The sequence below is a fragment of the Corapipo altera genome, unplaced genomic scaffold (assembly GCF_003945725.1).
Source record: "Corapipo altera isolate COAL_440 unplaced genomic scaffold, ASM394572v1 52b, whole genome shotgun sequence".
NCBI classification, from domain to species: Eukaryota; Metazoa; Chordata; class Aves; order Passeriformes; family Pipridae; genus Corapipo; species Corapipo altera.
This window is the reverse complement of record NW_020884922.1, coordinates 3,477,012-3,496,597: the sequence shown is the minus strand read 5'-3', so window position 1 is coordinate 3,496,597 and position 19,586 is coordinate 3,477,012. Positions and strand designations below refer to the sequence as shown.

Here is a 19,586-nt window from a genome sequence, read left to right as displayed (position 1 = left end):
CTATTTGTATCCATCAACCTGTTTTCTTCACATTATTGCTTTGTGTAAGCAGCAGTTAATCATTCCATGTGTAATGTCAGCTGTTATCTTTCTGGACTATGACTTGTACCTTTTAGATATAAAAACAGAAAAAAAAACCCTTAAAAAAAAATAATGTCTTTTTAGCCTGACAAAATATAGAACTTTGAAGACCAAAGAGACAGACTGCATTATACCTCATCAAAGCAGAATCTCTTCCATGCTGTAGGTATTTATGTTTTCCTTACCACAGTTCTGAAACATCAACTCTTAATGCACGAACAATTAGTTTTTAGCAAGTACATTAGATTAATTGTGCAAAACTTTAAGTGAAAAATCTAACTGTAATACACAGGACATTGATTTAATTACAAAAATAGAACAGATTTTTTTTAAATCATTAAGACAATAAAAAGACTAGCTTCTGAAATAAATGCAAGCGAGACTTTTTAGTGACTACTTAATAGATGACTCCAAAATCCTTTTATCAAGCTCAAATTTAAAATACTGTTACTTATTCAGAAGAGGGAATCTTTTTACTCAATAACTTAAAAAACTTTCACCTAACTTCAGTGTCAGAAGACAGAGAAAGCATGTCTTAGTCTTTCCTAATTACTGCTGCATATTGTTAAAAAATGCACAGTTTTTTTGAGGCTGAAAGCATTGATACCTAGAAAAACACTATATTGCTCCTTATAACAACAGAACTATTCTCATCCTAAATAAGACAGCCCACACTAAGTAGGAGGCTCAATTTCCAAACAATCCTTTATTGTTTGCCAGTCTCCCAGGATAAATATACTTCTAATCTCAGGCACATCAAATGCAATAAAACAGTTCTCTAATGTCTTTTGATTTGAAGCTGCAGCTTTTGCCCGAGTCTACAAGCAAAATACACACCGAAAAGCACGATGCACATCTATCTGTAAAATAATTAACAAAAAACATGCACCTTGATCTACAAAAAGCATGCACTTTGATCTGCAAACGCAGATCCAGAGAAGCAGAGAATCAGGACTGGGATGGGAGCTGATTAGAACAGTTGCTAAGGGCTTTGTTGGTTGCTGCAGGCCTGAAACTATGCACTTGGAAATATGCACAGTTTTACAATCACAGCTGATAATACATAAATTATTGCTCCATTTTGTAGAGCTTCAAACATTTCACAGTACAGCAAAGCGATATAAGAAAAATCTCCTTGAATACAGATTTCATATATATCTAAAAATATCTTAATTCATAACAGTAACTATGATTGCTACCTCCATAATTTTGCATGCCTAATTTGAAATTCATAAACAAGATAACAAAACTTGAAAACAGTAACATTAAATAAATCTTAAAATATTTTTAAAGGAAACATCAGCAGTAAGGGAGGGAATCCTTACAACAAAAATCTGGGAAATAAAATTATAACAGTTTTCTGAAGTATTAAGTGCAAATGTCACTGTATTTAAGAACTAATATCCCATTTAAAAGGGATTTCTCCCACAGATACAGAGAAGATGATTAAAATGCTGGATATAGTCACTGCAATATTACTTCCACTGTTTTTCCAGAATGTTTCCATCAGTGCACTATCTTCATTAAAAACTACAGGATTCTTATTCTCCCTGACCTGCACTCCCACTCTTTCAGATGAAATTATTAATAATTTTTACTGTTAATATTTAACAGAAGTATGAAAAAGTTCTAAACATCAGTACCATATATGTTTACTGAATAATGCCACAGAAATGAGGTATTATTAATTCAGTTTACCCCCTCAAAAATCCTAAGAAACCAGTTCAATAACTGTCTCACATGGATAAACAACTACTTTGCCCTATCATTTCTAATTCCCACAAAACAACAGCTATTCACAAAAGGATAGCCTACAGAGCTGACTGACCTGCTGCAAAGCGTCCACTGATCAACTATAATTTGACTAGTTAAAAAGATTATTGAAAAGCATCACACATAGAATCTAAATCTTCTAAAAATAAGGAACTGCTTTCTGCCTATTTTGCAAAAGGTATGCAGAACTACTAATTTGCATCTTCCAATAAATTATGTATGGTTAAACAGACATCTCTGAGCATTTAATCTTTTCACTGCCATATCCATATAGAAATCATTTTCTCTGACAAATTTGTTTATGAATATTTAATATGCTTTAAGGATTACAGCTAATAATGCTAGCTTCTAATGGCAGCTAATGTACTTGGAAGATACATAACCATCTTAAATATTTTATTCTATCTTTGCTAGTTTTATTTCTGCAGACTGAGTTCTCATGTAAATCCTTACATAAAACATAAAAACACTAACAGACTCACTGCTACCATAAAAATGTTAATATCTAGGAGTGCAATTATAAAAGTACCCCATTGAAAAGCATGCAAATAGATTACCATCAGCATAAGAATAGAAATGATAAAGCAAAAATGTTTCATTTCTACTCACCTAGTGTTGTTCAACGTTTGTCCAAAAAGATCATTTTGTAAAATATTTGGAGGGGATGAGAAAACCCCATGAAAATGAGATAAAACAGAATTGCAGACCTGGCGCAGTGTCTCAAATTGCATTTTCTCTCTTTCTTTCTCTTCTATTTTTCTTCACCACCTGTCTTAAAAGTCATCTATTTTGTACACACCATCAAATACAAATATGCCAATCAAGTTCCATATTTCTCCTGATCTCTGTAAAAACTGTGCCTAAATGAGCAGGGGCTGATAGTTAATTGTACAGTCATTATTCTTCTAATTCAGTCGTAGAAGATTTAGCACCCGTGCGGCTTTCTCCCGACTGTAGCAAGAATTCTAAACAGCAGTAAGCTTTTTGGGCATTCCCAGCTGAAGTGTGAAGCTGAGCTGCTTTCATGTACTCTACTCATATTTCTCTAAGCCTATTAAAAACACGCAGTGAATAGATGCTGTCGTCAGGAGTTTCAGCACATCTGGCTGCCAGCAATAAAATCTCAGAAGTAAAAAAAATGAGGACAAGGCATCCTCACACTGTTACTACTGTCTAAGAGGAGGAGGATTTCTGCATCTTCCCCTCCTCCTTCCCTCCCCTGGAAAAATGACTAATATCCGTGACCATGTATGTAGAATTTTTAATTTATTTTTTTATATATAAAGGCGGCTCTAAAGGGCAGAAAGACCACTCTAAAAATATTATTCATATAATAAACAACATGTAGCACTGAGACTGTAACAACAGATCTTTTGTCTCGTATCTGAAACCTATACCTCCATGAGATAACAGTTTTTTCACTGCAAACATTTAAAGGTAATAAGAATTCATGACTGAAGCAAAGAGTATACATTCTATACGTAACCACTCTGTCAGGTGCTGTACATAGAGCATCAAGGCAATGATTTATTACACAAATTTGAACCGTTACTAAAAGGAGTGGCTGCATTATACATATGCACTGCATTTCAAAATGAGAAGTCTTCAGTGTCTTTTAAAAGTTTATTGCACTGAATCAGCCATGATAGAACCGAGAAAAATCGATCACTTCTTAGGATGTTCCAAACCTGCCTACTTCCAGGAAAACCCACTATCTTAGGAGCCTGTGTACCAGTACACATAAAGTATAGGATGTCAAAGAGCAAGAAGCAGAATCAGTCATCTAATGGAATACAGAGATTTTGCAACATAATATGCACTATGAATACCATTAAATGTACAGAAAATAAGTAGCTCTGACTACAAAACATTTTTCCTTTCTTTTTCTTTCAATGCTTGTGCCAGAGGATGACATTACATAACAGTACAGAATATATTCTATCACTGTCAAATTGAAAAATAACAATTAAAAAGGTTTTCTTTATAATATCTCATTTTCTATCCACAGCTTTTAACATCTTAGCACTAATTACAAAATATCCAAATAAACCAACATAAAAGGAGGGTCATTATTAAAGCTCTTCCACTGAAAGCAATTTTAATCCCAGATGATGTGGGAATAAGCAACCTTTCAGCTAATTAAAGTGTTGTATTTATGTGCTCAGAAGGGAGAAGCCATTCAGGCTTCTTTGGCCAGAAGGATGGCAACTACTTTCAAAAAAAAAAAAAAGAAATAGGAACAAATTAATCTCCAGGGCCCTCTAAAAGAGACATATAGGACTCACTACTAACACCTATTTTAATTTTTTTTTAATTGTGAAAATATTACTAATAAAGCTGTTTGCAAAACTCATATGAAACCCTAAAAATTACTAAACAAAACAGTTTTTAATACCTGTTTTTATGTCTATAGCATACTGTGAATTATGGAAGCATTTGTTTTTGAGTAATGTATTACAATTTGCAGTAAAAAGTACTAGGCTATATGCATGTCAAAGCTGGTAACTGTTGAGATCCTGGAGTAGGAACTGATCAGTATTTATGGCTATCTTGCTATAATAAAATGAAAAAAATAATACTTGGAAAACACATTACTTATGTTACAGAGAATTCATGTTTGTGATACAAAAAAAATTTGCCTTTTAATTTATTCCATCAAAAAAGACAAATTTTTTGTATCTGCTCCAAGAAACAGAATCATCTTGTCACAAAGGATTCAAGTCATTCCAATCAGTATAATATGCAACACTTAACAGTTCAGAGACAGTGTTGACCATGGAGTATGTACAAGACCAATATTTGATCATATATTTCAAGTGCATCACCATTTTGTTGTGCCTTACAAATGGTCATCACAGCCTAAATGCTCCTGTAGTTGCAGCCAAGTTCTGAAAATTTGACATCCACCCTTCTATGTCTTCATTTTCAGATATTTAAAATGGAAATTGGGGCATACAGTCTTCTTTTTTTTTTGTAAAATTGTTCTAAAACTACTGACAAAATGGGATACATATTCGAAACTTTCAATTTTTTATTTAATTTTGGGGTAAGAAATGAAGAATACTGTGCAGATATTCATGCATATAAAACCTTTCATAGGGAAAAAAATAAAAATAAAATAATAAATTTAAGGGCAAATACTCCATAGTTGCTACTAGCAGAAAATTCACCTATAATGGCAGGGGGGTTGTGCAAATATGCATTTTTTTTTTTTGACATCTGGAATGTCCATCAAGACTTGACCAGAAAAGCTGTTTTTTATTATTATTTCAAGAAATGAATGGTACAGAAAAAAGTAAATTGCCATTCTTTCCTGACCCTTCTAACACTCTCCAAGAGACCCTTTAGCCAATAGAAAATTCCTTCCTGTATTTAATGTAGGCTTCTTACTAAGACCTCTTTTTAGGTATTTCCACCTTTTCCAAAATATAATTGTTTGGCTGAGAAGAATCAAGGAAGTAAAGAGACCTAACAGAAAGAGGCTGGAGCACATGGAATGAAGGAGCACGAGCAGAGTAGGCTCTGCCCACTGAAGTATTCCTCTTTTCAAAACGAGGATGGAATTGACAATCAAAAGAAGAACAATCTTGGATTCAATTCCATTCTAATCTACTGGTTAGTATGTAAGTATAGCCTGATGGAAAAGCAAAAGAAAATGGTAGAGATGAGTCACTTGAAGTTTGGGGATAACAGTGGGATTTTTTTAAATGTACAGAAAGCCAAACCTCTATGTTTTTTTCATCAAGATATTAAATAAAATTGGGTGATTAATAGCACATAAGTACCTGTAATGCAGCACCACTGCTCTTCAATATGCCCTCATCAAAGCATTTAGCTCAATATTGATGATGAAAAAATTTTGACTGTTGAAGTATATTCATTATGAAAAGAAAAAACATCTGAAGAAATGATTACCAGACAGGTAAGCAAACAACAGTGGTCTCACACATTGGATAATGTTATCTTATTACAGTTTACAGGACTACTCATTTTGGCTCAGATTAGCAAACTGATGCTCCAAGGTGGGACATGATTTTAAGGGACTAACACAAATTACACTGAAAGATGGACATTTCACTTCACTACTGCAAGTGAAATGCAATGAGACTTTCTTTAGAAGTAAAGTACACACTCATCTGTATTTCCTTACGTCAATGTTCAAAGGTTTAGGTTCACAAAAGACGTTTAGCAACTAAGGCAAAATCTACAGTTGTAAATTTAATCACATAAGAATCGTAGCAGTCATAGAAGCCCATATTCTGAATATCTAATATAGGAAATAATGAAGAGAGGTATAAAGTCCCCACCCAAAAAAGATAAAAATACCTAGATCCAGGCTACAGGTAAGCATCAGTCTCTGTCTAAGAATTGGAATAATGAATCCTCTCCTTAAGCCGGTGCCTGAGCCTCATTCAAAATGCATTGTTCTTTCTATTACAGGTAGTTTGGCAGTGTCAGGGAACATGCAAAACTGAGTCCCAAGATTCTCTTCTAGCTTCCTAAAATATGACCATGAAGCATATCCTCATCAATACCTTCTTGGTTATTCCAAAGGGACTTTGTCTTTGCTGTTGATGCTGTTCTCTCTTCCGTAAAATATTAAATATGGAGAGAACTATTTAATTCACTGAGTTAAACATTAATTGAGAATGGGAAAGTGATACTGATTTTATTCCCTGGTAGTCAGGTCACAGATCTACAATGGAAGATACAGAAATTCCACCTAAGAGACCAAACCTTGTTACAGATAATACCCACTACCAAAGTATAGTAACATAAAAGAAAGTTCATTCACAAGTTCGACCATCAAATACTGTTTTTTCTTTCTTGTGTTTTATTCTGAGTATCTTCCATAATGTCTTTGTTTCTTTGCTTTAATTTTTGAGGCATTCAATCCATATTCATATAAATCTTTTCAGTGTCCTCCATTTTTCTCCCATATAGCCATTTAATAGTAATCTTTCCTTTTAGCCTAAGTTACACATTTTAAGCCAACGATATGAGACTTAGAAACCTGGACAGTCTGTTTATCCATTTTTTGTTCCATATTACCATCTATCACCATGACTAATATGCTTGATGAGACTGGTTAATTCTATAGGGCATAAATATTTCAATAGCTGAATTCCAGCAAGCTGTGTGAAAATCAGCATCATCATAGAAGAAGAAAGACCCAAGTCAGTGCACATAGAGGAAGAGGAGGTAGGACTGAGCCATTACCCATTAACTTTCACAGTAGAAAGACAGTCAGAATATGGTCACTAAATAGCCACACCATTGCCATCTAAAGTTTGACAAAATTATCAAAAGTGATAGGAAAAGGTGTTTAACTTATTGTGATCCACCACCACATCACAGAAGATATAGGACAGAAAAACATGAGACACCATTATTGATTCTAAAGCTCATGGAACTACCTCCCTGTTGTATTTAACTCCCTCATTCTTCAGTTTCCATTAGACTTGCTGTTAGGGGTATCCCACACACAAAGGACTCACAAAAGTTTATCTCCTGTTCCACCAGCAGTAATACAAAGTGATGAAATAATAAGAATTTATCTTAGAATGAGCTTCAAAAAAACAGATAATCATCACAAAACTTGTAGGTATATTATCTCTTAAATATTTTAGGAAATGAAGCTTAAGTAATCTGGTTCAGGTTGCAGGTAAAAATAATGTCAGTGGTCCCCACAAGAAGTGTGAACCCCAAGGCCTTCTCTTACTTGCTGTGTTTAGGATGTTAGAGTTTTGCCGTTCCTAAGTCTGTTGAGCTACATTCCTTGTAGCATCAACTGTTCAGTAGCCTAATTCCAGTGAAACCAGGGATAACACTGCATGCCAACAGTCCCTGGATCAAGGCCCAAAAGCGCAGTTCAACACCGTGCCTCTAGCACGTTTCCAAATACTGGAAGTGCTCTGGTGCCAGTGGAAGCAGTCTGTGCACCATTCCTCAGTCACCAAGACACCCAGCAAGTGCAACAACACTCAAAAAGGTTGAGGATTCTCTGATTAATCTACTTACATTGAGAATAAAATACAAAGATAAGCTATGAGTATACCTTCAGATAAAATACAAAGATAAGCTATGAGTATACCTTTAGCACCTTAGAATCTGGATATTCTCCTCTCTGAAAATTTGCAGTGTCATCAATACAGAGGGGAGAAAAGGGAAGCAACTGTCTACTTTTTAATGAAAGACAAAATTAAGCTTGACAGGTATAGATTCCCAAGAAAGTCAAGGAGTCCAGAGCACATCAGCCCAAAAGGACAAGCCTTGATGGGAAATTCCAGATCAGCTTTGGACTTTCTAAGCAGAAAAGTGCCAACTGTCCTTAATTAGGTCTGCTGAAGTTCTGTGAGGACACAAAACAACTCATTTCACTGCATCTCATCATGGTGTAAGAAAATTTAAAAAACAATCATGACCCATGGATCAATATGGCTTTAAAACTTTCTAAAATGTGGCAAGGAAGTTAAACATGAGATTTGCCAGCAAACTTACTAGTTTGCAAAGAATACATTTTACTAAATACTTGGAAACTGAGATTTTATCTTTTTTTGACCAGTTACTGCTTAATTAAATTCTACATCTATGAAAGGAAACAATGAAGACTTGTGAAATTTAAATGGCAGATGACTTACTATAAATAATTTTAGTGATAAAAAACTCAGATAACACAATGGTAGGTCTGATTTTGTTCCTTACGCAGATAATATGAAATGTGCCATATGTTCACTTGGGAAATCCTACTGTTAGGCCTGGTGTGAACACATATGGAAACTGGCACTGACCACACAAATTGCGCATTTCAGGATGAGTAAGACAGAGGAAAAAACAAATAAACTGGACAAGGGAAATAGAAAAAATATAACATAAAAACCTTTTGTTATTAATTATGATAGACTATACCACAACAGCACTAATTCTCAAAATGAATCAGTAAGTGTGCCTCAGAATGGGGTATACCTCCCAGTATAATTATTTTTAAGCTATCTTTAACATGAATAACTTTGACTTATTGGTTAATTTCCTTAGCTCAATATAGATATGGCTTCTCAAACCTCTCTGTGGAATTCTCTTTAACATATTAGCTGAAAAGCAACATGGGAAATTTTATTTAAATATGACAAGACATAGAACAGTTGAAAATAATTACATTAAATATTTAATTTTAATTGTTTCTCTTATCTCTGTCCTTCTCATGCTTCTGAATATTACACAATATGTACAACTTGCTTGGTCTGGAATAAAGCTCCAGTGCCTAGTTCTGCCTTACTTGCCAGATCTGGGTATTTCTAACTATTCCTTGCTTAGGGAAGTCTATGCTTAAAAATAAAGACATTATTGATGTTAGGCAAATTTAGAAGTTGAACTTCGATTGTTTAAACTTAATAACAAAGACTCTCAGATTCATCCCACCTAAATACAGATGACTAAGGAGTGTAGTATAAAAGGCTAGCCCCCTTTTTCCTCCTATATAGTTAATAGAGAGAAAGAGGAACATGAGGGGAAAAAAGTCATGTGACCCAAAATTGCATGAGTGCCCAAAAATAGGTTTAATGAAGTGTTCTTATGCTTGTCTAAGTTCCTTATTTAGTACGTAGAAATATAACTCTGTGGTCGCATTTCTATTGTTGGATCTGAGAACACTTTCCAGTTCCTGTCTTGGTTGTGTTCTGACACCATATCAGAAAAAAATCCAGGTGTGCTCATTCTCTCCCTTTTTCCTGCATATAACACAGGTATTTTATGGATCTGCATGGCTTCTAGCAAAATTTTTCTGGATGGCAGATATCACATATAGAAAAGAAGTCCTAAAAATCTAGGGATATTAATTTTTTAAATCACTACCCTGATCTAAGGCATAATTTACATGAAGAGGTACTGGGGCAGAAATTGCATTTGGTAAACCAAAAGCCAACCTATTTGTCTACTAAATGTACAAATTACTTCTTCAACCTGCAAAAGCATGATTCTGTTTTGTACTAAAATAATTCATACATGCTACTAATTTTATTTCATGTCTGTGGGACTGGTCAGCTTCCTACAGGAAAAATAAATCTGTTTTTCTCCACAAAAAAATGGCTGGATATTCTGGGTCAAGTGACAATCCCATAATCAGTTCTCCATTTTCCTCAGTGTCTGACAGTTTACTGAAATGGCTAGGCATCCTAAAATTTTAGTATGAATATATACATTTGTCCACATTCATACATGGGCTATATAATATATAAAAATATTCCTGGAAGTATTAAAGGAATACTATTGAGGTGGAAGAATCAGGCAATCGGAGTTAGAAAAAAAAACCTGAGACTTCATTGCCCTCACTAAGGGAATAGCTGCATTATCCAACAACAGAAGGCTGCTATACACTGGTTAAAGCAAAGGAGTCCATGTAATACACTGATACAAAAGCCTCACTATGCAGTAGGTGCTTCACCCTGCAGAACACGTGCTTTAGAGGAGTATATTTCAACCAATTTTACCTCCAGCCGACTTACAATCAATTGATATTCTTTGCACCTCATTACAGTACATGAATCCTGCTTTATGCCTCATTTGCAGTTCTGGATGGTTCACCAATGAGATGTGTCTCACTAGTCAAGAACTGCTGGCCTAGAACAGAGGTTGGATTGATTTTTGAAACAATGCACTGAAAACTTCATCTGCTACAAAAGAGATTTCTGTTCTTCACTTTGATCAAAAGTGATCGTTTGTCACCTTTCAAAAAAACCAAAAGGTGATTTAAAATCCTAAAGTATTATGCATGATTAATAATGTAAAATACTAAAAACAGAAGCTGAAAATCCATGCACTAACAGTTTTCAGGTATCAGTAGTTCCTCTCATCCTCAGGATGACATATTCAAGGTGCAAGTTGATTTCCTCAGCATTCACAGACAGTTTCTACTTAGATCTCTTATTCTCCAAGTTATAGAAATTTAAGAAAGGACAAGGTTAGCCCGAAATTTTCAGCAAAATGTAAAATTCTACAACAGTCCACCGATGACTACCAACAATGTAAATGCAGCTACCACAGTAATGAATCCAATATACACACTCAGATAGAGAATGTTTCCTTCATGAAATACACAGTTATCCTCTTTAAATGAGATCCTTTACATAAATGCTTTTTGGGGGAGCAGGCTGATAATAAAGCTCTTTGTTATGTAAAGAAAGTAACAGTTACATTGATCTTGAAATCTATGATGGTTATACATTGCAGAAATTGGGTCTTATTCACAGTGAATTTGGGAGTTTAATTAATTTTAGAAATTTCTTTTAGTCACTTGAAAAATATCTTAAGAGATTTATTGTCATTTCTCCACTTTCAGATGACTGATCTGACCTTAAAGGGCCTCCAAACTTGTGTTGGGTTTCAATATGTCCAGGTGATCTGCGATGGAAAGAAAGACTAATATATATGTAAACTAAAAGATCACTCTCCAAATAACAATAAAGTTAAGATCAGTCTTTTCATTTTGTGAAACAGAAGCTAAGATAACATATCTATGCATTGGATTGTTTATTAATCTCTGCTGTTCAGTATACTGGATAAAATTTTGAGCTTTCCATATTTTGGGGATGAGTTCAAAGAGACTAATTTATCTTCCTTTCATGTCATTATAAGATTTATGGTCTCCTGGGTTGCTTCTATATTCAGCTGATTGGAATACCAGAAGAATATTTTCCTGATGATCCCACACCTCTGGAATTCATTTCCTTTGACAGTGCCATGAAGCCTGGATTTGCATTGAATACAGGAGTTCTATTTTAGTGGAGTAGAGGCAGTGTTGGCCATTTGGGAAGGGAGTTAGGGTTAATTTCATAACTGATTGTTGTAACTGTAAGGCTTCATGATATTCAGTGGCATACCACAGAATACATTTCTAAATAAATCTCATTTTCAGAGGAAAAAAATTCTTCTGAAAGAAATACCCATAAGCCACATAGAGAATGAAATTTAAAATTCTTGTCTTGAGCAACATCTCCCGGTTTGGTTACCTTCACCAGGCTTAACTCCAAAAACAACTGACAGCTTTTGGGAATATCTATCAAAAGAACACAAACACTTTTATAAGTGCCCTTAATTACTTGAAGGAGGAGCAAAGAAGTAAAGTGGGTAAGAATGAACAGTCCAGATCTATGCCAGTCCATCAGTCATTACTGCAACATGGTCTGTGATCATCCAAAACGAGTTTGTTGAGAGGCTGACACCCTATAAGTACTGTCCTTAATATCCAAAGCTTCAGAGTTTGTTCTGAGTGAGTCCCATCTACAGATTTTTTTTCTCTTTTCCATAGGTTAAGTGACATATCTTCTGCTTTTCCTTTTCACCCTGGTTTTCAGGGTCTTTATAACTAATATTACAATTTTGGAAAGAATCTCTGCATTAAAAAAAGAATCTGCTGAGTAGAAATTACATTATTTTTTATTTCAATTTTATTTAGAAGATCAAATTTCTTGCTTTGAATATTGATACATGTTTTCTAAATGAAAGTAAATTCTTCAGTCATTGTATTTACTAGAGCTATGAGACATGAGGAGCATCCAAAATATACGTTGTTTTATCAGAAATGTATATCTGAGATAAATTTGGTTTCTTTCAAGGATACCTTTTTGTTCTAGACCCTGTTAATGAATGGTACAGAAAGATTAATCATTACATGTCCATTTTAGGAGTAAAATGCAATTATCTCAGCATCACGAGGAGGTGGAATTGCTGAACTAACTGTTAAGTTGTCAAATTTTATATTCAGGTGTTGAGATTGTTGAACCAATCCTGATTCCTCTTCTAGCTTAAATAATTTTTACAGTTCTAACTGGAGCATAAAGATAGAACTGAAGCAGGTCAATTTTTGCCAGCCCAGCACCTCATGCCAGAGTCAACAAAATTCAATTAAAATTAATCTACCTCTGGAAAAAAAAAAAATTGGTTTTGTGCACTGATTTGGAACTTTAGAATGCAATGACTCTCTGAAGCTTCCCAGTTTATTTGGAATTACAGAGTAAATCAGATATTTTTTGTTTTAATCTCCTCTGCCTTGATGGGTATTTTTTAAATTTTTTTAAGTGATCATCAAGAAAGTCTATCATTTAAAGTCTGGCATTATCACAAAGTCATTACAAATAAAACCTCTTGCAGCTAAAATACATTATTTTCTATAATGATATTACCATAAGAACTCCTGTTCTTGGTGTTTTCTTTTTACCAAAGAAAATGGGTTTTCTGCAGCAAAGTTCATGGCTCGTTCTGTTACACGCTGCATAATAAAAACTTACTTTGGCAGATAAACTACATCTAGGAGCCAATTCAAGCAGATATTATCAGCTGGCAAAACACTGGACCAGAAATTGGGAAAACTGTGTTTGGAGCAACTTAACCTCTAGTTATTCTATGAAGATGATACAGTTACTGAGGTCCCTGACAACATTTCCAGGAAGATCAGTGCTGCAGAACTGGGCACTTCGTGATGTCATTTTCTAAAAACACCAGGGCGTGATTTCAGGGCACAGCTCTGCACTGTGCAGGAAGTCAGAACAAGCTGCATATATAAGTATTGCCTCGGATTTCAAAACTCTGCTTTAAGAGTTACTGACTTCAGGTCACCTATATTTTCTGTTTAAATTGAAATGACATTGTACTGCACTACTTTGCTGGAACAAGTAATTATTCCCTTAAAATGTCTGTGACTGTCTTCCTTCTGGTTAGTAAAGAATGTAGAGGGGTCTGTTTTTACTGGAAAGCACAAAATTAGGATTTCTCAAAGCTTTGGAGAGAAGTGTCCAATTACTTCACCGCAAAACTGAAAGAGCACTTATGAATGGTTGCAGGATTGTTGTAAAGTGAGGAAAAGAGGTGAGCTACATCAGGGAGAAAGAAAAAGAACTGGGTTAGAGAAGAAAAGAATGCCTATCTTAAAAAGAAAGAATACCATGGGGGTATCCTTGAAAGCACTTCCAATGTCTAGACAGAGTTTGGTAAGAACTCACACCAGTGAGAAAGAGACGGTGATACACAAAAGAAAATGAGCTAATAAATTAAACAAATAAATAAGTAACCGTATAAGGACATTCCAGAGTAGGCAAAGGGACAAACAAGAATTTGGTTTGAAGAAGGGGCAGAAAAAGAAACAGAATAATCATGCTAAAAACAAGGTAGAAAACAAAATGGTATTGCTTAATAATGTAAATTTTAATTATGAAAATATGGTCACCCTGGTTCTATTGCATTCATTTTTAGTTACACTTTTTCCTCAGATCTGACTTAAGAAAATAGATTGACAGTTACTAAAATTTTTAATCTTGCCATGTAAAAGATAAATGACAACTTAATTGCACTGCAGAAGTAATTTCTTTATCATTTGTGACTTCTAGAAGCACAAAGAGCGAAAGAAAGAATTTGTACCAGCAACAACTACACGTTCTCCTTTTTTTTTTTCTTTTTATAATTCAGTCTACACAGCTACAGTAAAAAGTATGAAAATAAAAGGCTGGTCACCGAACTGCAAATTCAAGATTCATCTTGTTGCCAGAAACAACAAATTTGACTTTACTAAATGTTAGACATTTCCCTCAGCTGCACTCCACAGATGTATCTAATTCACCTTTACAAACCATTTTTTGAAAAATATGAAATTTAAACAAAATCTGTTATTTATACTTCTGAAGAGAATTTAGCCTCCAAAAAATACAGCACAGCACATCTAAGGATTATAAACACAGAGTGAGCTTTAACATTAATGTTTGTGCAAGGTCAACAAAACTGTACTTCAAGAAGACATGCTCAACTCAGAAAGGTATTGGTCTCATTAATCTTAAAAAATAATTTAAAAATGCTACCACTCTCAGGTTTTTTTCTCATATTGCTTTCTTACAGGGTCAATTTAGCTAAAAGCAAAACCACATTTAATTCCACAAATGTTAGCTGCAGTCAGCACTTAATAAAAAATATTCAATATTCAGATACAGCTGATATCTTTACTTACAGATTTGCTTACCTGTCTTTCAGTACAGGTAAAGGTAGAGTTGTGCTATACAGAAACCTAACACTGCCATGGAAAGCCAAACTCGACTGCAAATATACCAAACATCAGCACTGAATATCAAGACTTCCCTGACTGAACTCATTCTGCCGAAGACTGAGAAAAGTCAAATAGTAAATTACAGTTTTCAGTAAGCAGCATTCAACAGATATGAATAACTGAGAAAAAAAAATCAAGTAATCAGTAACAGTAAGCAAAACACAAACATCATGTTGCAAAGGAACTATTTTTGAAAAAGCACTCTACAGTAAACTGTGAAAATTAAATTCCTTAAAATCAGTGTGAGATTAGCTCACTGCAGAGAATGATTGCAACTGAGTTCAGACTGTCACTTAAAGCTGGAATTAAATCTCTTTGTTTTTTGCTTAATTAAAATATTTCAGTGTTTGAAAAGGAACACAGATATTTTAGACTGTTTATTAAGGTAGGTTAGTTCTGCTGCAATTACAGAATGTTCCTCTTCTCTTTCTCTCTTCTCCAAACAGATTAGCTTTCTCTAAAAAAAATGACCCCAAATAGTAGCTACCATTGGTCAGAGGCCCAATGCTACTTGGTACAGGTTCTACAGCTAGATAAAGACTCAATTGGAAATACTAATTGAAGGTATTTCTTTTAACAAAACATTATCAGTTAGGGAAAATAAAAGTAGAGGGAGGGAAGCAACGCACATCTCAGAAAAACCACGCTGAAGTCACAATGTGATTCCACGTTCTGAACGTTGTGTTAGTGTGGTCACTATTAATGTGAGGAAAAGATCCATAAAACCAACATTAAGGAACAAACAGAACTATCCAAGCAGTTTTGTTTCCCAGAAGACAGACAATTCTGCAAAAGGTAATGGAGAAAAAAAGCTTCACCTCTTTTCCAGAAATCCGAACAGATTGGATATGCTGCAATCCACTGTAACCTACTAAGAACAGATAGAAACACAGTATGCACACTATAGGTAGTCTGGACTGTTAACAGACAAAGTAAATATCATTCAGGAACTCCTTACAGAGACCCTGCATTACAGATGGTATCAAACTCCTTACTCATCTTCATAAGCAGATGTAACTTAATCCTTGTCATAAGTGTCTAATTATTTCATTAAAATTTCTGCACTGAAGGATTTCTGATTTTTCTGTACCCAAGGTATTTCTTTTCAATAATTAAATATTGCAATTTCTCTGGCTCCCTTCCCATAAATTTCTATTGCTTCTTCCAGCCATAGTTATAAGGTTTTTTTTATGTCATTCGAGATTGAGACAGCAGATAAACATAACTTCAGTTTCTACCTGAAAACTGGAAGAGCCGAGAAATGTTGATCCACACCCTTAAACCTATATGTAGATAGATTAAACAATTAAAAGAGCAGCTCTGTGAAGAAGAGACTAATTTATTTGTTCTAAGCTATTACCTCAAGAATTGTACAAAGCATAACTGAAATGGAAGCACAAGAAACAAAAGCAAAACCACTGAGACTAGTTTTCAGATTGACATTGATTCTACCTTATAGCTCCAAGGGCTGACTACCAAAGTGATAAAAAATGATAGAATAGGATAGGAAGATGAATATAAAAGCTTATTCAGTTGCAGTTCGAAACTCATAAAACGTAAATCTCTAGTTAATATGTTAAAAAATACAGTACGGTCACTCTAAAGGCCTTTGCATCCTCTTCTAGCACCATGGAAAGTCAGTGTGAGCTCTTTGCAGTCGTGCATCGAAAAGAATGCTGATTCAATTTTAAACTCAGCCTGAAGTATTAGATTTATTCATGAAGTGAAAGAATATAATTATGTTTTCACAATTGTGAGGGGGTTTTCTGCTTTGGTGGTCAACAATGTTAAAAAAAAAATTACATTATTTTTTGTGTCATACATAAAAAGTTTATAGACCCTGTTGTCCTAAATGGATACTTCCAGACATGAAACCATCTGTGCACAGCTTTATAAGTCTGACTCTTGGATACCAAAGCCCATATTTTAAACAATGTCTCCATACAATTATTTTAATATTTCTCACTCTCTTTAAATATGTCAGCAGGTTAAAAAAAAAGGTTAAAAAGTTAAAATACCTCTATTTTACTTGAGATTGCTTTCAAATATGCTTAATTTCCACAGGTCCAAATAAAGGGTTTTTAACACATCTGGCCTAAAATTCTATCAACTTAGGTTGTCAAAAAAAAAAAATCCATTCAAAATCAGAGGCTGCACTACAGTGTTGTGTCACAAGTGTTGAAGAAGAAAAATAACAATAATCTGGAGAAATGGCCAGTTTTCAGCTTTTCAGAAAGAAATGTAATTGACTGACTCTTTAATGTTACATTGTCATATTTTAAATTGCAATAAACTACCATCAGTGCTGTCCTCAGTACCAGTTGTTCATGATGAAGCAATTAAAGAAGAGTCGTTTGAAAAAGATATAACATGAAACAGATGGACACAAATTTTCATTTATTTAATTCATGCTGCTCTTTGATGTTTCTAGTCTAGCTTATGCCTGCTTTTTCCTCTCTCCTCCTCTTCTCTCATATTTCAGTCTTTTTTCTCTCTGTTCACTCCCTGACATCACAAACTGCAGCCCCCAAAAGACAGACTCTACACTGCCAACTCATACTGGCACTCCTTCCAAGAACAGAACCAAAGGGACACAGGGAACCACTTTAATGCTGCTGCCATTGGTAACACAACAGAATAAAGCCTTTATATGTGGGAAGCACATTTATATATTTCATAAGGAATACATGCAGAAATCCTATGTCTTCAGACCCAACTAGCCTCAATATTCTTGTTTACATTTCTTGCTCAGAACAAAATGCATTCTCCAAGCCTACTATAGCATATGGAAACCACCACAGAAATCCTCTTTTTTTTCGGAGATAAGAGGGTTGATAGAAAATAAACCGCAAAATAATGTAGCTTTGAAAGGAGAAGCCCAGGAAGAGGGAAGGAGGACATATTTTATCCGTATCTGCTGGCCTGGAAAATAAATACTGCTGTTGTGCAACTCTGCAGCTGCTCACTCTCAATTTGTTGTTTTCATTCTGGTTTTTATGATTTAATCTCATATCCTTGCAGTTAATCTGAAAAGGGTTCAGGCAGCTTTATTCATTAGTCTTGCTTCAAATCATGATCTTACAGATCATGATCTTTACAGATACCAAGAACCAATTCTCTTTTTGTGACATGGCTTACCCTCCAATACATGCAGCAAGAATAAGTTGACTTTCTTTTTTTTCATTGAATCTCATTAAATATATCCTTGGGAAAGTTTTTCTTACACTAATATAATGCATGACAAATATATATTTGTAAAACTGAAGTTATCATTTTCAAATTTTGAAAAACATTTTGGATTCATACAATACGACTAGGGAAAATAATAATAATTTTAAAAAACCCAAATAATTCTTATCTTCCTGAACTACATTACATCATTTCAGTTATAACCTTACTTTCGGAAGATGTATGAGTCGTTTCCTACTTTAAGATAGCTAAGTATATAGAAAAAAGGTTTGTGAAGCAACATTTTTGGAAGAATGTCAAAAAATATTTACAATTTAAAACACTGAATTCATACGTGGAAAATTACTAAAATGGATTTACAATGAATCCTGCTAAAAGCAAGAGAAATAATTATTTAACGAGTCAAGCATGGCAACACTACCTAAAGATCTAATAATTCAGGGAAACAGAATGACATTTTAAAAAGCTTTGTATCAGTATTAAGGTTCCCTGATTCCCAGATTTTATTACTAGTATATTGTACACATTTTAATAGGATGTCGTAAACATTTGCTTTGGCTTGGGCTTTGGAATGAAGAAACCAACCATTTCACAAGCTGATTGTCTGCTACAAAATGACTGAAAAAAAGATTATATCTGCTCAAATAATTTTGCTGCTGGAGAGAAAATACAATGTATTGAATGACGAGTAGTATAGGTCTTGGGAACAATAGACTACATGAAATTTTTGGATGAAAATAAAATAAAAGAAGACCTTTTTGCAAAATCCAGAATTAACGTGAAATTGAATACTACAAATCAAAGAACTGCAGCCATAAATCTAGCATCTGTGCAAAGCAGACCTCAGAATAGACCTTATGAGTCTATGGATTACTTAGAATAATATTTTGCATTTCTTTGATTCACATCACTTGGTAGTTTTCGGGGAATGTCCTAAGGTGTGCCTGCTGCCTCTGCCTTTATCCATGGATTCACTACGTACAAAGCAGCAAAAGCACTGTAGCACAGATTGTAAATATTACAGTAAAGACTTCAAACTGAAAGATGGTAGACTTAGGTTAGATATAAGGCAGAAAATCTTTACTGTGAGGGTGGTGAGGCACCAGAACTGGTTGCCAATAGAAGTTGTGGATGCCTTATCCTTGGAAGTGGTCAAGGCCAGGCTGGATGGGGTTATGGGCAACCTGGTCTAGTAAAAGGTGCCCCTGTCAATGGCAGGTGGGGTGGATCTATACAATCTTTAGTGTCCCTTTCAATGCAAGACATTCTATGATTCTATTCTATAAACTGCTGATTGTAAGTACAACTTGCTCCTGGACATTTAATTACATTTTATTTTTTTCTGTAATGGATACAATATGAGAAAAATGTCCTTGAAGAATGTGCAATCCAAAATCATCCCAGACTTCTTTAAGGCAACAAATTTCAGATCACTCAAAGAAAATCCATAATCAATTAC

At 34.5% G+C, this 19,586-nt stretch overlaps 1 protein-coding gene across 50 annotated transcripts in view; it reads right to left on the bottom strand.

Moving 5' to 3' along the window:
* Positions 1-19,586, bottom strand: part of RIMS2 (regulating synaptic membrane exocytosis 2) — a 448,206-nt gene that overhangs the window by 306,815 nt on the left and 121,805 nt on the right. For 11 of the 50 annotated variants that reach the window (XM_027657173.1, XM_027657174.1, XM_027657193.1 and 8 more), the window contains exon 1: positions 2,464-3,022. The exons of the other annotated variants lie outside the window; for them this stretch is intronic. In XM_027657173.1, the coding sequence (XP_027512974.1) occupies positions 2,464-2,585 (122 nt within the window). In that variant the 5' untranslated portion in view covers positions 2,586-3,022. Of the gene's footprint in view, positions 1-2,463; positions 3,023-19,586 lie in introns of those variants that run through there. 50 annotated transcript variants of the gene reach the window in all.